The 27496-nt window shown below is 42.0% G+C and overlaps 2 protein-coding genes across 2 annotated transcripts; both read right to left on the reverse strand.

The window, feature by feature from the left end:
- Positions 1-1936: 1936 nt before the first annotated feature.
- LOC133907214 (F-box protein At2g26160-like) lies at positions 1937-6336 on the reverse strand (the record flags this gene model as incomplete). Its single annotated transcript, XM_062349224.1, has 2 exons — positions 1937-3237; positions 5134-6336. A coding segment is annotated over one exon (1182 nt), but the record flags the coding sequence as incomplete, so codon positions are not given.
- An 18464-nt stretch (positions 6337-24800) lies between these two features.
- On the reverse strand, positions 24801-27173 carry LOC133907531 (glucan endo-1,3-beta-glucosidase 11-like). Its single transcript, XM_062349585.1, has 2 exons — positions 25821-27173; positions 24801-25136 (listed from the first exon to the last, which is right to left on the reverse strand). Exons 1-2 carry the CDS (start codon positions 27015-27017, stop codon positions 25068-25070), a joined length of 1266 nt encoding a protein of 421 aa, XP_062205569.1. The 5' UTR covers positions 27018-27173; the 3' UTR covers positions 24801-25067.
- Between the last annotated feature and the right edge of the window lie 323 nt (positions 27174-27496).

Consider the following 27496-nt stretch of genomic DNA (forward strand, 5'->3'; position numbering starts at 1 on the left):
GTTGCCCTCCCATTTTTGGTCGATTTCTGTGTGCCACGTCATTTTAGTTGATTTTTTCCCCAATTGGTACTATCACAGGGCGCGCTCAGATCCATCTAATTAAGATTTTAACAGACGAGATGGAACACTGATCAGAAGTTTTCCTGCAAATCTGTGCTTGCAACGGGAAAGAAAAGGCTGTGTTTTCCTGCCAATGGCAACTAGTACAAGCAGTAAAACACACCATGAATTCGGCAATAAAGAAGGTCCTGCCTGGAGATGTCACTCTTTTTTACTGTAGTAAATGTGACTGCGTTTTTTTTCTAAAAAATTATGGATACTTGAAAATATATAATACTAGCAAAGTTTGTTCCATGATAAATCTAATAATAGAAATTTTTTAAATATATATAAATCTTTTTAAAAAAAACATGTGGTTAAATTTGCTACAGTAAAAAGACAAATAAGAAGTAAAAGGAGGGGGTACTGAAAATCACTCTAATTTGGGAACGCAGCAGGAGGAATGGAGGATGTATTCAAGCATCTATCAACCACTTGAGCTCACCACTCCAACTCCAGATTCTGAAGAGTCTTACGTGCTCTCCTTTTTTGCGATGGAGAAGCTGTCTTTCCTCCTATAGATCAGGGAGACTGGGAGAGTGCTCATGAATACCTGAAACCAGAAGCAGAGTGCATGTATGGCTCAGGCGTTGCTTCAGTTGATACGATGACTCAATCACCAAGGCAATGTTTGGTTCCTTGTATGAGTTTCATCCCGGATCAGAGGATGTCCTCCTGTTTGGTTCCTCGTATTGTACAGCTCATCGGGCGTTCAAATTCTTATAATATACCCAACATATGTTGTACGAAGAGGTGTGACAAAATCCGTCAACTTGTGCATGGTATAGGATCAATCCTCCCAGCTGAGCCGTTCCCGTCACCCTGCTCTCCTTATCGCTTTGCTCCTTCACCCCCCGCCCCGCCACAGTCCACCACCTCCCCCCTCATAATCCATCGCTGCTGCCGCCTGCTAAAGGAAGGCACCGCTAGGCCATCACCGAACCCGACCGCCGGAGCCATGGGAGACACCGCCTATTGAAGGAATCAGCTGCCACCCCAAGAGACCCAGCGCGAGGTGAGGTATCTTCGTCCCCTCGCCCCCCAACCGTGTATGTGTTCACATATTGGTAGATTCACTTCAGTTGAACCTAGATTTTCTCTCTATATTTTAACTACTCTAGTGAGTGCTTGAAAGGTCCTAACATCTTTATATATGGCAGTGATGCAATCTGTGAGCCTAAGAATGAGAGGAAATATCCGCCAGTGCTATTTGGGCTTCCTGATAATATTGTTTCAATTTACATTTCTATTAGCATCTGAGCATTCATGCATTGTTTATTTCATACAAAACTCATATATCTGTTGGCTGGTGCTAGTTTGTGATCAATAATGATGATCTTCCAATGCATAGTCAAGGTCATTATTAGAGTCTCTTTTGGCTGGTGTCTGTTGGCTGATGACAGTTTAGAATGATTAGATGTTGAGATGAGTTACATCTTTGATTCTAAAGCTGCTCTATGCACTTCAGTTCAACCTTGGAGATATCTTCTGTATTTTAACTATTGCACACCTTTTTTTTTTATCAAAACTAATACCTTTATTGGTTCAGTTTAGTTCATAGTTCTTTTGGTTCAATTGACTTCTTAGTTCTTTTGGTTCAGTATCTGTTGATGTCACTGAATATTTCAAGACGTGAAGCTACTTTATGCATTGAAGGTAGTGGTAACGTTACCTCTACCGAGGAAGCGATTACCAACCAAACAGAAAAAGACATCATCCGGTATAGCCAACCAAACAGTCTACTTGTATCAACCCATCCAGGATCAACACATCCAGCTAAACCATCCCTCCCATACATGTTCAACTTTAATTCGAGCAACCAAACACTACCCAAATCAATGAGAAACGGATCATCTTCTCTTCTTTTTTTGGATCTTTGGTAACCTTATACTTCGTTGATGATTAACAGTACTGCAATCGGCATTCAAGCACAGTAAAAACCAACCCTGATCACAGACTAACAGAATGATTGGTCTCTTCCGCACAAAGGTGGGGAAGCTGAGTACTCGTGCTAAGTACTTCTATTTTCACCCGAGTCTCTCTGGGCCAGAGCTATGTCTGCCCCCAAGTTGGAAGGATTTCTGCTCGGTGCCTTCTTCTGGACTTCCACAACTTCACCCCCAACTGCATATCAGATTCGACAATAGTTCGCTGTACTTGTCACCTGTTTGCTGAGTCAAGTCAGCCTCCGTCTCCAGGGTACTAGAAACATGACGAAGTAATCTTGCTCCAGGATCCAGCAATTTGCAAAGAACCCTCTTCATCACTCATGATCACACCCACGGCAACCCTGATGTTGTTAAGCGCACCATCAGCATTTCACTTTCATGGATCATATCTCTGTTAGTTTTCAATCTCCTGGCACTATGCTACTTGATGTCCCACAGAATTACTTGCACAACTGTCAAGTAATTGAGCAACTGTATCTTGTACCCAGTTTGATGCATTGTAGAAGTGATGGCGATGCCTTTCTTGCTTTCCATGGCATCTGTCATTGTGCACCATCCATAAAGCCCACATACAGCACAAGGGAGTAACTGCACTGCAATTCTTCACAGCAACCAAACCAACTACACTTTGGGCAGGAGCAGGACAGAGATAGACCATTTGCAAAAAAAAAAAAGGGACAGAGATAGATCATAGGCTTTGCTGCAAGTGTCCGTTCCAATGATAGTCCCTTAGAAGCCAATGCGTGCTGGTCCTCTTTCCTACCATTAGCCAACATATTGTAAGCTGCCAAGACGACTAATTCCCATGTTTCTCATATGGCCAAGCTAAATAAATCTTCTAAGCCTCTCCCAGTCGGTACTTGCAACACAGAAGCTGCATCGGCTTCAAATAAGCTGGCTTGGCTTTTCATTCCATGAATTACTTCCTGGGATCACAAGCTCGTTAACTCTCTTCACAGTAACATCATCAGGGAGGCACAATTGTTTGCAGCCAGTAGTAATCCATTGATCACTCCAAATATCAACTGAGGTACCATCACCAATACGTCGTACAAGATTCATCTTTTGTTAAACCTCAAGGAAGGTGAACCGGGAAATGCTTCCTTCTGAGAGGCATTCAAGGGAGTTCCTTGCACCGAGGTCTGATTGAATGCAGTTTTCATGAGATCCAAACTCCTTCGATGTGCAACTGCAGTAGCGAAAAACGATTACATGTCGGAATAAGTTATAAACCATTTTCAGAAAAAAATAATAATATGAACAAGCATGATTAGACAGTGGAAGTTACATATCAACAGAAGCTTATAAAAAGGGATATTTGTGTTTTAGGATGCATAAATTCTATCAGCCTTTTAAGGGCTTATTATCCTGTTAAGACCTATAGAAATGAGATACAACCTAAACAATCACTAATTATTGTTTAGTCGCATACTATACCATGATAAACCCTTCCTTCAAGCAGAATGATACACTCAGTAAAGAAAATTCAAGGACTTGTAATATTACCACAGTTTGATAGTACAGCAGCAAAATTAAGCAAGAACAAGGTAATTGCAGATATGTTATCCGTAACTGTATTTTTATCTTTAGAAGTAACACCCATAAGTCTGAAACAACTTAGGATTAATCTGTTCCATTCTTTCTCTGATTAATAGGATTTGCGTCGTGTTGGATTCTAGGAAAGTGAACTTGGTAATGTTACTTCAATGTAACAAGGTTGGAGAAAAAAGAAAAATTACTGTTCAGAGTTCTTTACTGTTCAGAGAGAATTGTAGTTATCTTGGACCTCCATAGTTCTATTCTATATAACAGCAAAGAGAATGTAGACAATTAGCACAGTATAGGGATATATCTACCATAGCTTTATACAGAAGATATTCAGAGTATACATGTCTACTTAGAACTGAATTAGTACTGTCTAAAGAGCATAGGCATAGTTCTTTGTTGTTTTTCCACGCTAAAAAAGGTATACCTTGTTTTTAGAAAATAAAGAGTTTAGCATGTTAGTGAATAAACTAGAGGAATATGAAAGACTAGAGGAATATGAAAGTGTCAATTGTAGCAATTACTGTTAGTTTTACACGCAACTGGAAGGTGGCATAGTTTCTTGTGCTCTAGTAGATTTTTTTTTTCTTTTCAAAATGATGGCCTGAGCACTGCCGATTTTAAATTAGAAGAAGAGAGTTGATCTAGTTTATGAGGGAAATCGGACCCGAAAACTATACAATCGCACAAGGCGCACCAACGACCACATGGACACTACAACTGATGGAGTCCGCCGTAGGTTATTGTTGCCAAGCACAACTGTAGCTCCGACTTCCTACGACGATCCGCAACTACTGCCTCAATCCACCAATGAGGCAAACAACCCAACGAAAGAGAATGTCCAATAAACAGAAGGTTTGGAGTGGTCGAAGCCGCCGCCAAAAGATCCACACCTGCGCCCAAGCATACAACCACAGGGACCTCCATTGCAACACCTCAAGGAGGAAATAACGTCCCGGAGCTCAGCTTTCACCCGGAGAGTCCTCAACCTAGAGGTGAGGGGCAACACGACAACACCTTCAAGAAGAGGAGTGGCGCCTTAGACGTCACCGTTATCGACATCGGCAAGAAGCCGAACAGGGCTTTCGCTCGTGGCCCCTGTGGCCCAACCGACAAGCCGCAGGCAGATCCCCGCGGCAGATCAACAAAAGCAGCCACCCCCTCCACACGCGCGCCACCCGGGCCACCACCATGTCGTCGAGCTCCCAGTGGGCCAGATCGTGCTGCCAGGCCAGATTGTGCTCTAGTAGATTTCATTTTGTTATGGTACTGAGGAAGTAAATCCAAAGAGTAAATGAGTAATTGCCCTAATCTTATTTGAAATGTACACAACCAATCAACAAGCTATTCAACCTTTGGTTCAAATTCACAGATTATCAGTCCACACATCTATTTCCAAAAAAGCTGTGTTTTTCATTAAACTATCGTATGTGTGACGACTGGCAACACCGCAACAGCATCCATGAGAGCAATGATCCCACAAAATGCATTCAACAATAATCAGACTGCAAGTGTAAATGTAAAAGCGACAAAAGCTCACCTCGTTAATCCACGACAAGTGCTAAGACAAGCTCGGCATGAACCAAGTGCAAGCATGCATCCATGGCCCGGGCAACTCTTCGGTGCGACCATCCTCCATGCTAAACCTGTAGATGCTAGACCTCTTGGCCCTCTCCAACTTGAAGCAATAGATGCAATCCCCCTTAAACCCCGCAAAATCTGCAGCGTGGAATGAGAATCCCTGGTAGAGCCCAACAAAGAGCATCCTGTTACCAATGGTCCTCATCCGAACCCACTGTGGTGACAGTGGTTGATCCACCCTCTCCCTCCCAATTTCCATCTCCAGACGGTACACCTCCAACCCGCCGCAATCCTCCAACAAGTCCCCACGACCATCCCTCCTGAAGTACCGGATCACGCAAAGCAGCTCATCCCCTGACGGCACGAAGGCAATGCACTTGAATGCATCCCTGCGCGGATGCGATGCTGGTGGCAGCGGCGGCATGGCCCCAACCACGGCGAGCGTGGCGGCGTCGAAGGCCGTGACGTGTCCGTGGTCGTCGCATACGAACAGCTTCCCGTCGTGGTACATATTCTCGGCGACGAGGCCCGCCACCGGCACCTCCGTCCACCCATCCACAGAGTCTGTTGGTTCACCCCCGGCCGGGTTGGGGTGGCGGAAGTGGAAGAAGAGCTTCTCGGCGCTGTAGAGAACCACGGGCGCGGGGGACTCGTCGGCGCCGGGGACGAGGTAGCCCTGGATCACGGGGCTGGAGGCAGGGAAGGGGGAGGAGGGGAGGGGGAGTTGAGCGCCGGTGAGGGGATTGACGAGGAGGAGGTGGGGGTTGTCAGAGAGGAGGAGGTGGGAGCGGGTGGGGTCGAGGAGGCGGTGGGAGGATGAGGGGGCGACGACGGAGCGGGCGGCGCCGGAGGCGAGGGAGAAGAAGGAGAGGGCGGCGGTGGTGGGGTAGGCGGGGCGGGCGAGGAGCCAGGGGAGGAAAGGGGGAGGGGAGGCGGCAACGGAGCGCCAGGAGCGGCAGACGGCGCGGAGGCGGAGGAAGTCGAGCGGGTCGTGGAGGCGGCCGGAGACGAGGCGGACGAGGTCGCCGGGGAGAGTTGACCAGTCCACGCGAGGCGGAGGTGGCAGCTTTCGTGGCTTGGGGCCTGTTTGGACTTCGGAGTGTAGCCCCACTAGCGAGAGGGAAATGCTATGTCGATTTTTTTTCCACTCCGAATTAGCAATCAATAATCATTCGTAGTGCTTTCTATCATGAAACAATTGAATTTTCATAAAAGGAATTGTGCTTTATAAATAGGCTTTAACTGAATTTTCATTTTGGAAATTCGATATTGTAATTTTGACATTGAACTCGATGTATTATAGCTTCTATTAGCAAGTGTATCGTAATTCTACCTTAAAAGGCCTCTTCGAATGAATCGATCTTTATATCCATCCAATCATACGATTGGCAAAACTGTATATTAAACATGTCAATTACATGTGGAATGTAGCCGCCTTTCATTGGCATAGCCCAATGGTATTTTGCAACTCACTATTGGTATTTTGGCAATTTCCCAAAGCAAGAGCAAAGGAGTGGCAAGATAAAATTGGAAAATCCGGACCATGGCTGAATTGGAGAAAGAGAAGAAAATGATGGTAATAGCGGAGAGAAAGGATGAAAAGTGAGAAATGGCATATTGACATGGTGATGAAGGACTCTGGTACATTCGCTCATTAACTTACAGCTTTAGAATCCGTGCCGTTAAAATGATCAATTATAGAAAATTATATAGATTTGCTATAGGAAATTATACCATTAGATTTACAGTTTTGCTCGTTCTGAAGCGACTGTGTTGATCACTCAGTCAAATTTTGTAGCCGTACGATTTCAATCCAGCAGCCTCGGGTCCGCGTGGGCTTATTTTTGTGATGGCTGTTTGTTTTTGGGCCTGCCTAGCTTTTTGTGCTTTCGGGATTCTGAACCATTTTCCGTCATTCTTCACTAGCCCTTGAAATTGATACTCTCACAGGGCTAAAAGCGGTACGGATAATTCCCAAATCCAATCTGAATCTTATTTTTAAGGATATGGGGGAGAACTTTTAGATATCAAGGATAGGCAAAGTCCGACGGACAAGGACTATCCGATAATTTCAGTGGATTATCCGAAATTTAAAATTGGATTATCTGGCAATTTTTCTCAGCCCAACCCACCACAAACACAGCCCAGAGGCCAGCCCATGCACGTTTGTGTTGTGTGCTGCTACAGTACCTTTTCTTTACTCTAAACTTTGAATTGGGAATTTGTTTTTGGTTGGCTATCCACTGTGGTGTGTGATTGCGGTTGGCTCGGCTCTGAAATACTGAAATGTGGTGTGTGCCTGTGTGTGTTAGCAGCGTCTGTGAACTGTGCGCTCTCTACTCTTTAAACTATTGAGCTACGAACTGTGCTGTGGTAGCCTCAGCTGGCTGGCAATACTGCTGCTAAAGCTGCCGTTGTCCCGCTGCTTGCCTTGTGCTGTGCGGTAGGCGCTTCTGGTAGGCTGTAGTGCTGATCGGCTGCCCTGTGACACTGCTGCTTGTTAGTTGTTGCCATGAACATGGGAAATTTATGTACAGTGTATGGTGGTTGTACAGCCGTGAATGATCAGCATTTCGGACATTTAAGCACGTATTATCCGACTGTTTAAGTCCCATTTCGATCCAATCAGTACCATTTCTGACATTGAAAATATCGGTATTGGTATCTACGTCCGTGTATTATCCGCTCAACCCTAAATCCGAAAAAAATAGATTAGAATATGAAGAAGACATTATCTAATCCGTTTACACCATATACATAGAGAGAACACACGCTAAGTGGGAGAGGAATCAGAGAAAGGTGGGAAAAGTTGAGAGCAGCGACAACAGGATCACCGGGTACACTAGGAGAGGATCAGAGCGTGGCCGTTGTGCTCTTGTGCCGCTCCCGCTCTCTGTTCTCCCAGTGATTTTGTTTGGTTCGTGTTCTCTGTGGATTACGGGAATTTGGTACGAATTGAATTGAGATTAGAATGTAATTAATTGTGTGCAGATAATTAGGTGTGATATCAGCTGTTTTTGTTTGATTTTTGCACTATTTTGATCACTAATATTGTTTGATTCGAATTGTGTTTAACTAGCCCTTTGTTTGCTCTAGGGTTTGAGCTAATAGGATTTGAGGAGTTTAGGTTCTTTAGGGATGGAACTTCTCTATGGCCAACAGGGGACATAGCCCCTCCTTTTTCTAGAAAAAATATTAATATTGCCCTGTTTCCAAACTATGCAATCATGGATTACCCCCTTCCTTATCCTCCAATTTTGTGTGTGCTGTGACTTGTAGCAATTACCTAAGATTTGTAGCTATTTGTCTGTTACATCTAAATAAATCGTATGTGTGTCACTGTGTGTTGTCGATATGCACCTTTTGGGTTCCTACAATGGCTTAACGTGTTCAGTTTGTAATTTTTGTAGATCTCTGAATTCTCTCTCTCTATATAAACTTGGAAAACCAAGTTAAAATATGTATTAGTTTATGTATATGAGTGATAGATAAGGTTTTTGAGTTGGTTTGATGATGCTTGAGATTATATGGGTATGCTTATGTATTGTAATTATGATCATGACTAATTAAAAATTGCAGAGAAAATAGAGTTAACATTTTTGTCTTTGAGTTCAGAAAAATTGCATACGTCGGATGGTCTGATGCTAGGCAATTTGTACATGTCGGATGATCCGACGCTTAGGAAGACTTCACGCCGGAGTATTTTAGCTCAGAAGCAAAAAGTTGAAGTATACGTCGGATGATCTGGCGATGATGTGAAGCGAACGTCGGACTATTTTTTGCATTTTTTGCATAGAGATTGCAAAATGAGTTCCGGTAAGAATGTACACGTCGGAGTATTTCATCCCAGAGGAAAAAGATTGAAGTGTACACTAGATGGTCCAGCGATCGAGTGAAGTGAACGCTGGAGCTTTTCTTGTAGAGAGGTTGCAAACTGGCTTAGGTGAACTTGTACTCACTGGATGGTCCGACGTTCAAAGGGAAGAACACCGGATGCTTCGCCGGAGAATTTATTGTAGAGAGGTTGCAAGATGGTTGGTTTGGAGAAGAACTACACATTGGATGGTCCGACGCTCAGAAGCTATGAACATCAGATTATCCAATGTTCACGATTTTTCTGAGATGTGCATTGATTGAGGATTTTGATTATGGACTAATCTATAATGGATTTGGAGATATGCGTGTGCTTGTCTTATGTTGTTCAGGTGATGGATGCAACTTGACGGTCGTCAGCGGGATGATTGGGGCCAAGAGGGGTGCTTGGTGCCAGACGATTGAGGATGCCGGCCGAAGTCAAGGGTGGTCCCAGCTGTTCATATGGAAATCAAGCAAAACATTTGAGAAGGTGGATGAAGACGACGTCTTGACAAAGTCAAGTGAAAGAGATGCCGGTGCAAGTGATAAGGCGGCCTAAAAGATCAGAAGCGGGAGAGACTTGCTAGCGGCCAAGATAGCAAGATAGAGTACACATGTTGACATCAGGATGATTGCTTGAGGAGAAAGCAAGTGACAGTAAGTCACGTATTGAGAAGCGTGCGAGGCGGTCTCGCGGTTTGGCCTCAAAACCATGGAAGGATGAAGTGCACATTGTATCATTGCGAAGCTTGTGTTGAGGTGAAGCTAAGTCATGAAGGCGCCACAACTGTTCGATAGATGGAGCAAAAATGAACCAAAATATCCTAGTGATAGATAGGAGGCCATTGAAATGGAGGGGTATTTTGGTAATAATGAAGCTTAAGAGCTAAGCAACCTCCCTAGGTAAATAAATAGAGGAGTAGGACTGTGTGGAAGGATTAAGCAAACCACTTGAGTTTGTATATTAGGGTTTTAGAGGAATGGAGAGAGGAGAGATTAGCCTTTGTAATATGTGAGAGTTTTTGTGAGAAAAATACCTTGTAATCTGTCGAAAAGAGGGCTGACCTTCATAAGAAATGAAGTGCATATTTCCTCTGATGTGTTCATCTCCTTCTAGGTTTTTTTTTCTATTGGCTCCTTTGTTTTATTGCGAGCTTCTTTTTTTATTGTGATTTTCGTTTTGGTTGATGAGCTGAGATTCTCCCACCTTAGGAAGTTGTTCTTTTTGTTGCTAGAGGCATAAAATTCACATCCAAACATATACACGTGGGTTTTAAATTCCCTTACCTCTAGATCATAAACTCAGAGAACTTCTTCTTGCGGTGATCTTTTGTTTAGTGCAAAGGTTTCTTTTTTCATGTTGCTATCTTTCTATGGCAATGACTTGTGGGATATGTGCAAATAGAATCTAGTGCTCATTTACACCCATGAAAGACATGCTTCTTTGAAAGATAGTTGGTCTATGCTTTATTGTAATTATCATTGTGTGATATTTTCATATACTATTGTTTTCTTACAATTAGTAGTGATACAAGTGGTAATATTTGTTGATCAACTGCATTTCAATCTTTGCTTCAATGTGATTTCTTTCTTTGTGAAAGATTTCTTTTAACTCCTATGTTAGAAATTTTGCCTTTACGAAGTTCTTGGAAGCTTGCTATCTCAATATGTATATCTTTATCTATATTCTTACTTGAGATAAGTTTTTTAGCATGAAAGCGATTCATTTCTTTATATGCTCAAATCAATGCCTAGTTCACTTATTGAACTTTGCGAGTGATCAATTATTGATCTTTTTGTCTTAGATGTAATTTGGATAACTCTTTGATACTTTGCCTTTCATTAGTATCTTGATGTCTTACATGCTTTTTTGTCCAAATTATATCTTTATTGGATCTTGAATATGATGAATATGTTTGTTTGATTTAAATGCTAATATCTAGCATGTTTGTTTCCTTTAATCCAACATATAGAGTAAGTATCTCTCAAGAACTTGCAATGGCTATAAGGTGCATAGAGTTTCCTTTGATCTTCAATTGGTATATATTTTCAACTGGTATCTATCTATTGGTATGAACTTTAACTGTTATCAATTCCATATCAATATGCATCATTTATTGGAGAGTTTACTCTATGTGGTTGGTTTTTGCTAACCTCTTAGGATCCAATGAGTTTGAGGACCAAATTTTACTTAAATGAGTTTTAGGTATATTGAAGATGCATTGAATGCTTGGGTTAATCATTATGAAGGTCACCCCAAAATGAAGATCATTTCAATTGAATTCATGAAGGTCTTTATCTTTCAATTGGTAAGTTGAAGAAGATCCTCTCCTTCAAATTTAATTGGAATCATAAGAAGGATTATATCAAAGTAAAGCCAAGTAAGGATGAACCTATTACATCAATCCAATGCTATCTCAGTAACTTATTCTAAATTCATGCAGCTTGTAAAATTTATTTTTCTTGCAAGTGCCTAAAAACCCCTTTATTGCAAATATGAGCAACATAAATTAGCATATTTTTTTGGAAACTCTATAATCATGTTTATGATTCATCCAATCCCAAATATGCAAAAGAATTCATATTAAATTCTTGAGTTGCTCTTATATGCAATATTGATGAAAATTGCAAAATCTATCTTTTTCTTTAACTTTTTAGTCCGTTTTGAATGGTCTTATTGAACATGTAAGCTTATGAGATGTTGACTCTTTGTGATAAACGAAAAAATTCATTATAATATCAATAATTTTTCTATGTTCAACTTTGAGGCTAATAATAGCACTTGTGTTTTCGATATTGATTTCAGACTCATACTTAATTTGCCTTCAAACTGAATTTGTTTCAATTGACATCTATTTCAATTGACATCTTTTTCAATTGGTATGCTTTAGATTTTCAATTGGTATCTCTTGTAGGTATCCAACTGATATCTTTTGAAATTTTAATAGGTATCCTTTTGAAATCTCATTTGGCATATCTTTAAACCCCTTTTGTTTCATTATATAGCGTGATCTCCTCACATAGTTCATAATTAGATAAATGCACTTGAGTTCACTTAATTATGAGAAATGCATATATCATTGGGAGCTCATACTATATATGGTCATGCACTATCTTTCGATGATACCTTTTGTGGGATATGGCTAATGTTCTTCGGAGAGAATTTTATTTTAATAAATCAAAATATTTTTGGGGGAGAATTCTTATCCATTTAGCAAGTTCTCCAAAATTTTACCAAATTGACGTCAATAGGGGGAGAATTTATTTCGATAATTCTATTTTGGCATTGATGTCAATTGGGGGAGAATTTGTATCTAGATGTTATATTTGTAATTGTGGGAGAATTTCCTTAAATTGGGGGAGAATTTGAATGCTATGCCTTTGAGATATGAGATAGAGGTTTTTGCATGCATAAGTTGCATGGTTTTGCATTACATTAGCATATTCAATTGAATAGATACTTTGCCATGATTGCTTCATATGTATAAAAAATTTGATATAGACAATATATGCAATAATATTGAAGATCCTTTCATACATGCATAATTTGTGAGGGAGTTTACTATATACATATATTTAGTTATACTAAAATCAAAACCTTAGTGGTTTTTGATGCTAGTAAAGCTTGTTTTGGTAACCTCAAATATCTTTGTGATGTTTGATGTTTTCAAAACTTGTTCTTTTAGTGTATATGAGCTTTTTTCTCGCTCTTACTCACGAGGTTTTGGTGCTTCTCAGTTTCCTCCTAGAGGTGGTGTATGGTGTGGATCTTTTCATGATTCATATGGTTTTGGTTCACGTGTAAGAGGCTTTCAGTTGCAATGCTATTGCGGACCATATTTTCCTTATCGTGGCACTCGCCCTCAACGCACTAGTGTTGATTTGCATGCATCTGCTTCTATTGCTTTAGGGCGGATGACCTCGTACTGGATTTCCAAGAGGTTTTTGTCTAACCCCAGTACTGAGTCATCCACCTATTATTCTTCTCATATGTAGGTGGCAGGTGGAGGCCTGGAGAACAAGTGGCTCATCGATTTTGGTTGTTGTCATCACATGACTGGAGATGCATCATAGTACTCCAGCTTCACCCCGACAAAGCAACATGAGTACATCACATTCGGGGATGACAGAGAAGGTAGTGAAGGCCAAATGTATGGTAAGAGTGAGTGAGAGTTTCTGAAAGTACATATAGCCCCTAAGTTATGAACTAACAATATTGTTGTAAATTGTTAGTAGGTTGTTCCATAGGTGATGCATGGATAAGAGATATGTATCAAGATGAATGAGCTCTAGGTGATGCTCGGGTTAGTGAATAACAATACCTATGGACTAATAATATTATTGAGAATTGTTAGTAGGTTATTCCATAAGAGATGCATAAGTGATAAGACATAGAGTCGTTGAGGAATGCCATGAAGATCAAAGATATGCATCAAGATAAATGAGCTCTAGGTGATGCTCATGAGAAGAAGAAGAAGATCAAGAAGAGTGAAAATAAGCGTGAAGGCTAAGTCACTTATGGAGATTAAGTGGCTTAACGTATAAAGTTGTCAATAAAGTTTTAAGGATAAACCTACATGCTTTGTGCATGAGAGTGAGTTTGATAAGGGCATGACTCCCTGGGATACATACAATATGAATTCGTTCCTCGTTGTTCATATTTTTTTTCGTAAAGAATAGAATACTACTAAGTTTTTATGTTGTTTTGTTGCTTAGGAACCTGAGAGAAATACCACAACCTCACATAGACGTCATCATTCGAAGGCTAAGTCTACTCAGAGTCAAAGTCGAGTCCTAGTCGAACTGCGAAGTCTACTCAGAGTCCCAGGATAGCACATCAGTAAAACGGACATAACTCGCGCATACGAAGTCCAATTGAGGCAATCTTAGACTTGCTGGAAAGCTTATGACTAGCCATTACCAAGATCTAGGTTTGACCAAATATTCCTTATATTTAGTCATAGTCAAAGAAATAAGGTGCGGTGTCACTGTTTTGAACCTTGTAGGGTCATGTAATCGTGTCGTGGTCGTAGTTTAGGTTGTGTATGCTTCTTCTTAGGTCCACATAACCCTAGGGCAACCTCTTCACGTCCGCCTATATATACATAGTATCCATCATAGTTTAGGGTCAGATTTTGCTTAGATTATTCTAATTTAGACAATTTCACCATTATCAGTTTGTAGAACCCCAAACTCGAGCACTTCATTGGTAATCAGCAACATTCAGATTGCATCTACCTATTTTTTTCTTCTATTCTTGATTCGCTTGTAGGAAAAGCCTTCATGGTGAGGTCAACCACGTCTTGGCACGATTGATAACCAAAATAGTGGTGTAGTTGTTATGAGGGTTCTTAATCTGTTTTGGTCAGAGCCTTTAGATCATTAACGTCAAAACTCCACCAAATCGACTTATCATATTACCTTTTGAAAGATCGGGCAAACCCACATCAATTATGATCAGAGCTTCGGTTGCCCGTTAGGTAATTTCAATTATCCCCTTTTGTTTTATGTGTTCCATTACCTAGAGTCCAGAAAATTGCTCCACAAAAAGATTTAGATCTTAGTTTTTCTGCTATCTAAGCCACTTTGTGCCTGTCGCAATTTTGTTTTCAATTTTCACGTTGCTGAGTTTAAGTCCATCATCGGTGTCTTTATTATTGGTTGAGTCATCGTCTTCTAGTTTCTAGCGTTGAGTCTTTGCTATTTTAGTCATCGAGTATCTCAGCTTGCCCTTGTTTGCTATAGCCGAGATCGTGTCTCTAGTTGAGTCGACCATCTACTCGGGTTTGACCACTAGTCGCTTCAACCATTTACTCGAGATCTACCACTATCCGAGTCGACCATCTACTCTGGTTCGACCACTAGTAGTTTCAATCATCTAAAACATCCTCTTTTAAACATAACTTGCATAAGATATTACATCACTTACACTAAGGCAATAGATCTGTAGTAGAATATTGCTAGGAGAACAAGGATAGCAAAACCACTATTGTGAACAGGAGGAAAGAAATGCTTGATATTTGTTCAAAGCCGAGGATTGCTTTGCTTCAAGGGGGAGAGAATGATATGACCATCAAGTCATCATTTAATTCTGTTTGCCGATCTGAAAATCAGTATGGTTGTGTTATGCTTGCTACTAAATCTGATCTTACTGAAATTTATGATAATGAGCTGTCATGATATGCTCTGAAATGCAAAAATACCTTAGTTTCAACTGAGAGTTTATCTAGATTTTTGCCTCCTGCAGTTGCTAACCTTTTACAGGATAAGAAAATCAACCAAACAATAGACGAAGAGAAGAAGAAGTTGCTTGAGAGCCACACCACCACTGCTACATCTCCTCCCATAGGTCGTAATACCCTCTCATCCCTTCCTTCCTATGATGGATTTGATGCCGATGAATACATTGATTGGGAAACAACAATAGATAAAAATTTTACACAATGTCAAATTTGTGAAAGCAAGAAGATTAGAAATGTCACTAGTGTTTTAACTAATTATGTATAAATTTGATGAAAGAATTTGTGTGCATCTAATGAGGTTCATCAAACTTGGAAAGAAATGAAAATTCTTATAAGAGTAAGATTTATTCCTTAATCTCATACATCTATTTGTAAAGGAGTGCATCTTTCGAAGGAACAACCTTTGCTGCACCTCTACATGTGCCTAACATTTTGCAGGAAAATGCGAACAAACAAGAAAAGGAAAATGAGAAGAAAAACAAGGAGAATGAGGAGACTTCTGCTGCACCATGCATGTTACAAAAAGGTACAAATGCTAAAGTACCTATATCACCTGAGGAATAGAACAAAGGTAATAAAAAGTTGCTACACTCATACAAGATGAGGATTACTTTGATGTGCTAAAATTGTCCACTACCCATGCTATTGTAGAGCAACAATTAATGGACCCTATAACTGATATACCTTTGTTACATGATGATTTGTTTGTTGTTCCTTGTGATAAAGAAGAGTTGTGTGATAATGCTTCATTTATATTGTAACCACAACGTGTGAATGAACGTGTTAATTCTGTTTTACAAATGAATAATTGTTCTGAAATTAAACATGTTCAATGCATTGTTAGTGAGCAGGAAGAGCTGAAATTGCTATCTTCTCTAAATACTTTAGGTTATATTGAATTTGATGTTCTTTGTGATCTAAATAGTTTAGAGAAGAAATTTAAACATAATTCTAACTTTCTATGCTTGTCACAAAGTACTTTTTATGTTATTGGCAAATACAATAAAAAATTAGAGTATATGGTGCATTGGGTTTATTTTTGTTCACATCTGACATCTTCTATTATTGTGCCCCAAAATGATTATTTAGAGGACCGCAGCAGCAATATTAATGTCATGAAAACATTTACAAAAGAACACTTGATTTAATTGGGCTAGAACAGATTTAAATATTGCATTGGACAAACCTAAGCTGACTGGGTTTTTGAGTGACTGGAGATCAGACCGAGTGGGGTGGTGGTCAAACCGCATGGGTCGAACAGAGAAGAAATGGTACTGGGTAGCTATGGCAGTCAGATCAAACCGATGGCAATCAGATCATAGGGTCTGGTGGTCAAAACAGCCACAATGGTAGTATGACTCCTGACTATGGAGTCTGAAACTAACTCTAACCAGCCAAGTCCCAACCAGGTAGTCAGACCAGCCCAAGTGATGGTCAAACTGCTGGCCTGGCTAGCAGCACCTCGACGAGGTTGCTGGCGACACTTTCGGCCAAGAGTGGTGCCAAAACACTCTACAAGACTAGGGAAGTTTATTTTCGGTGATTTGGACAACATGCACAAGGCCAAAACTCTAGCGTCCCATGGATAGCGTCCATGTATAGGGGTTGAGCTTGGGTCTAAGCAAATGGAGGTTGGTTGGAGCTCAGGGATGGTGGGAAAATAGTCAAGGAAGTCTCACTTTAGTGTGGGGAAGCTTCTTAAAGGGTTGGCCGACTCAAGGGAGGTCTCGATTTGGAGATCGAGTTCCGGGGTGATGCTCGGTCTTGAGGTAGAAGAGAACATGGGGAAGTTTCTACTGCAAGGATGATGGCGGGAATGCTTGGGGAAGCTTGGGGGAGCTCTTCTCTGTCGATCTCCAGCTGTTGTGGTGGTCGAGGTGAGTGCTCCCTTGTCTCTCTCTCTCGGTTTTGGGTCAAGGTGGAAATGAGTGAGAGGTGGTCGATGGGGCTTTATGTGGGCATTTTGAGCTCTGACAGTCAAACTGTGGGTAGTCCCGATCAAACCATGGGCTGGGTCCACATGCAATGAGTTCTCCCTCCTTTCTCTTTTTCTACCATTTCTTTTCACCTTCATTCCCAAATGGTTTCAGGCTATTTAAACTATTCCAAAAGTAATTCCCACTCATAAGTATATGGTGGAAACTCGAGTTGCTTAACAACGCACCATTTTCAATTAGTTTTGAGCACTTAAAACAAAAGCCAAAAGCATGAAACTTGATGCTATGACGCATATGCGTGCTTTATAACCAGGTTAGGGTTTTGGGGGTGTCACAGCCCCCCCCCCCCCTCGAGGGGTTTGTGTTTTTCTCTTCCCCCCATTTCTATTTGCATCAGCTCGAAACTCTTGTTTTTGGCATGGCAGGCCTCTCCCTCTTATTAACATGATTATGGTAGTTCTCCTGCTAGCTTTCGGGTCAGTTCAGTTCAGCATGTCTCAACATTTGTGGAGCACTGAACAGAACAAATTACTTGGCTGCTATTTGACAAAGTATGGTGAAGTTGGAATACAATTAGTTGTACATTTCTCACTTTAGGGGCTAAGTTTTAGCACAAGAAAACTACTGCAGTTAGCATCTCTACTTTCTTAGCCAAGTGTCCAACAAAAAGTTGCACTCTTCATGCACTTGTTATGTCGTACAAATACTTAGACATATATTTTGAATGGGATCTCAAACACTTGGTTTTATTAAGTGTTGTTACTAAGTACTCATAGCGGGATACTAAGGCACTCCGATAATGTGAAGAGAGGTGGGAGTCTGCCCACTACTATATTAAGAACCAGCACTAAAAGTTCATTCAAAAAGAACCGAGAGTGATAGTCAGATATAACTACCAGTTCTAGCCATAAACCGGTAGTGATACTAACCCGGTAATGAAGCTCTGGTGGGACCTAATTATTTTATTCAATCTAATTTTGGCTCGCAACCTCACATCTAGTTGGCTCTCTCTATCTTATCTCACGTCCAGCTCGAGTCCAAGTACGTGTCCAACAATAACTCTTCAATTCTTCCCCCACTAGCCTCCTCCCCACCACTGGCCTCTCCTCCCCTACCTCCTCCCCACCGCCGTCCACCTTCCCATGCCCCTCTCCCACTGGCCTCCTCCCAATGCTCCTTCCCCTCCGGCCTCCTCGCCTCGCCCCTCCCCCACCAGCAGCCTCCTACCCTTGCCCTCCCCACCACTGGCCTCCTCCCCACAACCCTTCGCCCCTCACAAAATCCACGATGAGATCCGGCGGGGATCCGGCCATGGATCTCGCTAGGGGTAGAGATCCACGGCTAGCGACGACAGCGGAGATCCACAGCAATCCGGTCAACCTCCACACCAGTGCTTCCTCAAGCTACGTCGAGCGATAGCAACTTATAGCAGGCTCGTGTGGCAACGATAGAGATCTAGTGGCGGCGGCCTCCAAGCGGGCGCACGTGGCAAAGAGGGAGGAGACGGAGAGCGCGCGCATGATGGGGTTGGTGGTGCAACAAGGAGATCAGCGAGGGTGGCCTCATCGGCTATTTTGTGGTGGCAGCCTTCGTGTCGCCGCATCTGGATGTGTGTGCATGGCTGATTGGGATGACGATAGCCGGTGGTGGATTGGGATGACGATGGTCGACAACGGATTGGGATGGTGGCAGGGGTGGCTCCTGCTCAATTCGAGTTGGCCCATGATTTGTTTTTGTATTTGTTGGAAGAGGCTTCACTGCCTGTTGAGGACCCGACAATAATAGCTTGAGCACTATCATTGCCACTTGCCCACTGCCGGTTCCAAAATCGGCAATGAAGGAGGTTTTAGAACCAGTAGTGAAAGCACTTTCTGTAGTAGTGGCCAAACCTAACATGGGATGAATTTGTAAATACAGATTTGAAGGAATGGAATATCCCAAAAAAAAACTATCTATGGATAAAAGCTCATGGAAGTTAGCAATCCATTTGCCATAACCATGACTTATACTATTGATTTCCTTTTACTGTCATTACTATTAATATATTTACTATTACTAGTACATTTATTATTATTTTTTCTCATCATCTTTTATATTGGATCTTGTGATTTTCATGTCTAGCCTATCCCAATTTGCTTCGGACTAAAAGACTTTGTTATTGTTGTTGTTGTTGTTTTTACTCAATACTCACACAGAGAGGTTCTTTAGAGCCTTGTAAATATTCTTTGTTATTGATTCCATTGGAGCATGCAAAATATATGTCACAAGTTACAAGCTTAGTTACACTCATAGACAACTATTACTATATTAACAGTTGTGTAATTTTGGAACAAGATTTGTTGATGATTAGTAAAATGACAATGCAATATTTGTATAGGGTAGGGATCACCTGACCGGCAACTATCAATTGTATATCGGAATAGAGGAGATGCGATGTAGATTGGTTTAGGTCTCCCGGATGATAATAAACCTACATCATGTGTGATGCTTTGAGCCTTGTATTAACTCAAGAAACTAGATTACAAAGTAAGGTATCTAGATCTAAACCCTAAGCTATTAGCGAGTTTATCGAGCTTGTCGAGTTCTTCTCCTGGGCTTGAAAGCTTACCAGTCTGGATCTATCTTGGTCATACTCCCCACCCTCGTTTATATAGTCGGGTGCGGATAGATTGTGTCCTACTCAGAGTAATGAGTATGACCGATTTAGCTTTACTCTTTCCGGTATTTCAAAGGTAATCCTTCTTTAATCGAGGATATCTTCCTTATATGATAAGATTATTTCTAAAAGGTGTCCTAGTTCATGCGGTTTGGTTAACACACCGAAGTTACATATGACACGTGTCAAGTTTACGTATCATGTTTGGATTTATATTATATTTCTGGTAGTATCCATATTTATATAATTATACATTATTCGCCAAGAATGGTGTAATTTTTGTTTAAGTAGACATAATTATTTCTTACCTCAAAATATTGTATACTGCTACTTCCATTGGTGTTTCAACTTTCAAATACACATAACATATTACTGCATTGAAATTGGTTAATCGCGTATTGATGTCATCACCTTCACTTGCATTTTGAGTTATAATTTTTGTTAGTATTGTTAACATTGGTACCTGCATTACTATTTTATTGTTCAAGTTCCCCTTCTAAATTGTTATACTTATTTCCAGGGTATGCTTTGATGCCTACAGTCCTGTGGTGAGCATTGATTTATGTGATCTAACTAATGTAAGTACCACAAAATTTAAATTATTTTTAGTACCTTCTCAGTTCTTTGAGCTTATAGATTCACGATGTGCCCCTACCAGTCCTCAAATTAACATGTTAAACACTCAATCAAGTTACATGCTTGCATCAGATTGATTTAGGATATTTATCATAGTACAAGAATGGAGCTAATGAATATATGAGCTGAAGATAGCATATTCGTGTATTTGCAAGTTTATATATAAATCATAAATATCTTTTACTAGAATTACACCATGGTGTAATAATGCAATCTTTTTGTTATTTTGTTATGATACTTTTGAGAGGCCACATGTACCGCCTTTTGTCCTTCAGTGAGGGGACTTCAGGAACGATCACATGTACTGCCTTCAATTTGTTCTCATTGTAAAATGATTTCCTTCCTCCATCTCCTACCAAGATATCATGAGATACTACCTCTACTTCAGGGGCATCCGGGCCTTCATCGGGTACATCTTCTACTTCAGGACCATCCCCTCCAACATGTACTTGAGGACCATCCGTGCCTTCTTGCACCTCCTCTTCTCTATTATCAACATCCGAGGAAGCCATAGATACTTGATCAACATCTTGATTAGCCTCCTCATTCTCGAATATGACATCATCGAAGTCATTCTATGCCATATCAAAATTTGAACCACCTGCAACCTCTTCATGAACGGACAGACGATATACCTCTGGTGCAATTTCTGGGTCAACTAGCAAAGAACAACCAAGCAAATGTACATTGGCTGCCAATGGTTGTGAGGACAATCCTTCTTAAATCAAATGCTCAACAGTCTCATCTTCTTCATTCAAATTTGTCGACGGCCTATGAGAAACTTTGACCACCACCTCTCAGCAACTCACTTGTGAACCTTGAATAATCTCCTTATATATCTTCCTATCTATCTCTGATGCTAACTTCATAAACACATAGTACACCCTTGCTTTGCCATCATCAAATTGGCCATGCATTACTACTTCACCATCCTCTACTAAAATGAATTTCAACTGAATATGTGAAACTAGGTTATTATAAGATGGGGGATTCATAAATAATTCAACATCATGTTTCATTTTTTCAAACTCGCCATTTCATCAATTGTGCCACCGGAAAATATACGGACTAAATGATCCAGATGCAAAAGACAACCAACAATTTTATGTCTCTATTGCAACTATGCATAAGGTTCATATGGTGTCATTCGTATCCGCAAATATTTCATTAAATATCAAATCATTCCTATACAACGCTATTTAGTATACATTAGCCATTTCAACAATTTATAGCAACATATACACCATGCATATATGTATACACTAGGTACTCCATGACATACACCACAAATGCCACATGTAACTAATTCCACACATCAAAAAGGTCGACATACAACTAATTGTGATGCAATGTAACCTCTGATCAAGTCAAATCCTAATAGATTTTACAAATCTTGAATTTCTTCATAAACCCTAAGTCACCTAAATAATTTTAGATCTACAAAATTGAGCAACAAAAAGAGAAGATGACACAGAATATACATTCCTAGACCCACTCCACAAAATGCACTAGAAATCCGAGCTCAAAACCATTGATTTGGGGTGGGAAGGGTGGCCAGAGGCGACTAAGGAGCGGTTACAGTCAGGCTCAAGTGAGGAAGAAAGGAGAGGAAGGAGAAGCCGAGCGTGACCTGTGTATTCGGCTTTGTCGAACTATCTCGCTTGACGTGACAAAGTTGTCACGCCACGTGCACTGGTGCAACAAGGCCTCAACAACGTCACTGTGACCTGGCTCCAGTGTCAATGTGGCAGGCTTTGTCACGTCAATGCATTTGGCATGACAATAGTTTTGTGTCATGTTAGCACCGTCGGCGTAACCAAAGGGGTTATAAGATGATAAATGAGTCTGGCAAAGGTTAATGATAAAATATTAGATTAAAAAGGTTAAAAAAACGAGATGGCAGGAGCTACTGTGTTAATGGGGCTTTGTTCCAGCGGTGGAGGGTTGGCGACGCCTCAGGCGAGCATAGCAAATTGATACCACAATCGGCACTAATAATGAAGGTACTATCGGTGCGGTTCGTGTCTGATAGTTGATGACAACCAATTTTTCGAAATTCATAACTTTTTTATACGGTGTCGGATGAAAATAATATGAAAATTATAGCTTTCGATAAGATATATAACTTTGTAGTTGACAACTTTTTTATTTGAAGTAGTTTAGATGCCAAAATAATCATAACAAACTCTCAGCAAGAGAGGTCAAAAGGAAAATATCTCGTAGTGCTATCAGCAATGAGAGATAGGTGAGATGGTAAGAAATATACGCGCGAGGAAGGAGGTTGTGGCTTCGAATCCAACAGAACGCACATGCTCGAAAAAACGCGATGATGACGTGTGCGTGTGGGGTAGCTGGGACCTCGGTCACTGGTTGGTTGAAAAAAATTGTTCCGGTCACTGGTTGGTTGAAATTTTTTTTTTCAAAACATTAATTTTTGGAACCGGCACTGATAGCACTTTCAGTGTTGGTTCTAGAACTGACACTGATAGTCGGTGACTATCAGTGCCGGTTCAAGAATCGCCATTGATGATAATTTTGAATCGACATTGATAATCTGTTATGTGGTAATGGTTATATTTAAGGATCTGGCTGGTCTCTTTGGTCAATCTACCTCTAGATGTGTTTGTTTGTATCATGTCTCCTCTGGCACTATTTTCGAAAGCTCTGAGTTCACATTGTCCTTTAAAAGTCTAATTTAAGTGCAAAATCCATGAAAAAAATATGAGAGGATCTATATTACAAGTGACAGAAGATAGAAAAATTTACGGTCAAGAGATGTGAACATTCTATCTCTACCTCATAATCTTGGTTGATTTTTTTTCCTCTAAACATTACCTTTTTTTCCTCCTTCAACAACAACACTATCTCTTCTAAACCACCTTGTTGTTGCTTCCCCGCCCTTCTCCGTCCTATCCTTCTTCTCTAGTCTCCAGCACCATCCCCCGCTGAATCCACACTAGCAGCCTACAGTCTGTGCTCCTCCGCCTCGTATGGCCGCCGGTGTCCCCACCCTACATCCACCACCACCGGCGGCGGATTGCCATTGACTGTAAGTTTGGTTAATTTTCATAGAGCTAGCAAGTGTGAAAAAATAGTCAAGAAATTTGGCGGCCATTACGCCTTTTTCTAGCCGAGCTGCAGAGGGCCATGGCGCGCAATGACGCACTTGCAATGCCTGCACCGCAGAGATCCACAGCAGTACCAACAATCCAGAGCACAAAGCAACGATCCCCACAATACAGGCGCCATTGGGATTATAAAAAGAGAGAAAGGCAGGCAGAGACAACACACGTGAACGGACATCTCATCCGAAAGATTCACCCACGTGCCTTTACAAAACAAGCGCTCCTTCGCCGGTAGTTTACACCTGATTAAACTTTTCTGTTTTTCCTGCAGGAGTGACCGTTGTCGATCAGGTCTCTAAACAACCACTTTTTTTATTAACACAAGCACCTAGGCCTTAAGAAATTAGTACTCTCTCCCTTAAAAATACATAGAGTTTTTAACTTTTTACGATTTCGATGTGCAACTTTGATCATCATTTTTTATTAAAATATAGTTATAATATCTAATAAAAATAAAATATTTTGAAAGTATTTTTCAAGATAAATCTATATGTATAATTTTTATATTTTTAAACTAAATATTTTAAAAACTATCGACAATCAAAATTTTAAAAATTTAACTGAATCTTGAGAGTAACTCACAGCAAAAAAAAAAGTACTCTTTATGATACCGGAAAAAGGGCTCATTTGATAACTAAGGCACAGTATATATTCCTCCAGTTCAGTTCAGCCTACCTCAAAAGCTCTTCAAATGGTCATACGGAGGTGTTTCAAACAAAAGGATGTCACACTTTCCTGTTTCCACATAACATTTTGGACACTGTTTGGTTCAGCATTTTAAGTTATTTTCAAGCACACTCAGAGCGAATATAGTGTACTCATCAGGGTCCTCCAACCCCAGTGACTTTTTGCAAAACCCTTTGTAGCAACGCTATTGAGTAGGTGATGACCTCAAGATTAAAGCTAAGGTTTTGTTTGATGGCCCCGGTGCCTGAAATTCATGGATTCGCCTTCACACACTCTTTCTGAGAGGGTTAAAAAAGGAATCCTTTGACAGCTGATAAGCAAAATGCACAGTATCGATTCCTTCAGTTCAGGCACCCTCAAGCTTTTTATATGGAGTTTTTTTTCAAAACAAAAGGCTATCATGTTTTCCACGTGATTTGTGTTATTTTGTTGAGCCACTTATTAAGTTTGTTAAGCAATCTCTATAGCACTACTTCATCCCATTAGTATTAATCTCCAAAAATAATGATTCCAATAATTAACTTGGGAAAAAAAAAACTAGTTTAATGACACCGGCCAGCCCGTTAGCTTAGCACACCAATTACAAGGTCACCTCAATTACAACAACATGGGAGTGAGAGACAGTGAATAAAAAATGTGGTACACCACCATGATCAATGCCTTTGTCTGAACAGCAGCTCTTCACCCTATGTGCCTCTGACTCCATTAGAAACCAGAGGGTTCCATCTATCCAAGCACCAGTTGATCTGCTCAAGTCACAATGCTATCACCGGGACAGCTACACATGCTGCCACAGCTGCCTGTGTCCACCATGTCCACCAACCCTAGCAAGAGCAAGAGCAAGCACAAGCACAGACAAGGGATAACACCTCAGCAGATGAGCAAAAGGGGGAAAGGTTCCAATGGGAAGAACACCAAACAGATAGACTAATGGATAATTGTTCTTTCCTTTCATAATTGCAGGTTATGTGATTGATAACAGAGGAAACATGTTATGCTGAGTGGTCGGTTAGCGACTCGGTCCCGCCTTTCAGCCACTGTTTGTGGCTACCTACTGCCATCTGATTTGTGCTTAGAGAACAAAACAGAGAAGATCATGCTGATAGTGATGTGAAACGTCGCATCTGAGCTATTTAAGGCCAAATTCGCTCTCTGCTGATCATTTTGGAATATGCAAAACCTGGGACTACTGTTTTGAATTCATGATTATGCAATTTGTGACATCGAGTTGTTGATCCGGCAATGGTCTAACCTGTGGAATATACCCTTTATGCCACGACATTCCCTAGTGCAAACTAAAGCATCAGCCATGATGCAATCCTCTCAAAATTACTCGATCATTTTTTGAATAACAGCATTGCACTAGATTTACTAAAGAAGTCAATGTCATCCGATGCAAGATCCTTCCTAACAAATTCAAAATTAACCTTTTTCTTTAAAAATTATTCATTCATACCAAAGCAAGCAGCAATACAAATTAGCAATAGAGCAGAAAGAGCAGAGCTCACCATTGTTGCCTTGCCGGCGACCGAGATGCTGTAGTACCCGCCGTCGTCCGACCCGTCGCCGTGGCCATTGTACCCGCCGCCACCGTAGATGTCGCCGGCACCACCACCGGATGACGAGGTGGTGTTTTCCTGCGGCAGGCTGTAGGCGAGCTCGTACGCCGGCGTGCCGTCAGGCTTGAAGAGCCCGTAGTTGCGCTCGGATGTCGGCCCCGGCTTCATGTTCTCGTTGAAAAGCGCGAACATGTACACGCGCAGCGGCACCGCAGGCCGCAGCGGCGTGCCCTTCCCCTGGGCGACGAGGCGCATCACGTTGCCGTTGTACTTGGCGGCGTTCTGCGGCGAGGCGCCGGTCTCGTTGGCGTCGCCCGCCGACGGCCACCCGGTCTCGGACACGCGCACCTCCACGGCCCGCGCCGCCGCTCTGTTGGCCGCCGCGATGGCGTGGTACACGGCGTCCACCTGCGCGGCGAGCATGTTGGTGTAGTGCAGCCCGGACGCCGGGTCGGCGACGCCGGCGTAGCCCGGCTCGAGCAGCGCGTACTCTAGCTCGACGCCGGTAGATTCCTCGGCGTAGGCGAAGTAGGGGTACGCGTTGACGAGGAACGGCGAGCCGGCGCGCGCGTGGAAATCGAGGATCGGGCAGAGCATCGGGAGCAGGTCCTTGCGGAAGTACGCCGATGACGGCGGGTAGGAGGTTGCGAGCACGCCTAGGTTGTGCGCGGTGGTGACGGAGACCTGCTTCCCGAGCCCGGCCTGCGCGAGCGCGTCGTGGAGGCACTGCATCGCCGGGAGCAGGTACCGCGAGAGGGAGGAGCTATTGGCACCGGTGAGCACCTCGTTCCCGACAGTGAGGAAGGCGATCTTGGTGGCCGGGAGCGCGGGCTGGATGGAGGAGCGGACCCAAGCGGCGGCGCCGGCAGGGGTGGAAACGGTGGCGAGGCACTCATCAGGGACACCGACGACGAGCTCGACCCCCGTGTTGGCGAAGGCGCGGAGGGTGGCGGGGTCGGCGTCGTAGAGGCGGGCGCGGCCGACGCCGAGGGAGGCGAGGATCTGTGGCACAGAGGTGGCCGGCGGGAGGTTGTTGCCCACGCGGCCGTAGCTGATGCCAAGCAGCGCGGACGACGTCGCCTCGGGTGTGGACGGGAGAAGGAGGAGGAGGAGCAGGGCCAGCAGGAGATGGAGAAGCACCGCCATTTCGCGTGATGGCAATGTGCGCGTGGAGAGACAGTGAGAGAGAGAGGCGTGAGCTTACCTTGGAGTGAGTGGGAGATTGGGAGCGAGAGTGTGCGAGTGAGCTGGACGGTTTTGGCTTGGAGCGGCTGGAGAGCTGGGGGTTTCGCCGTCGGGGGGTTGTAGCCGATCGGTCTACTGCCGTTTCCATTGCAACGGTACTTACCTTTGGTACGACCGAACCGAAAAAACCGATCGGTAGGCATCAAGTATGGCTTTCTAGTGTTCTTTTAAAAAAAAAATTCAGCTGAAAATCATATAGCAAAAATGATTTTATTAAGTTGTATCGTGATTTTGATAATTAATGATAATATAGTTAATAAAATTAACATATTTGTCAAGTATATGTTTTAATATATCTTATAAATATAATACATAAAAAAGTCACCGTAGCCGAGATAAAATTTGGTTGAATTAGAAAAGTCTCAGGAGATTTATTCTCA

This window comes from Phragmites australis, chromosome 24 (genome assembly GCF_958298935.1).
Source record: "Phragmites australis chromosome 24, lpPhrAust1.1, whole genome shotgun sequence".
Classification (NCBI taxonomy): Eukaryota; Viridiplantae; Streptophyta; class Magnoliopsida; order Poales; family Poaceae; genus Phragmites; species Phragmites australis.

Excerpts from the sequence above, each read along its gene's own strand:
- LOC133907531 (XM_062349585.1), bottom strand. The coding sequence starts at position 27,017 with ATGGCGGTGCTTCTCCATCTCCTGCTGGCCCTGCTCCTCCTCCTCCTT. Across the intron at positions 25,137-25,820 it reads TCGCCGGCAAGGCAACAATG|GGTTGGTGGACATGGTGGAC; the intron begins GTGAGCTCTGCT and ends TGCTCTTGCTAG.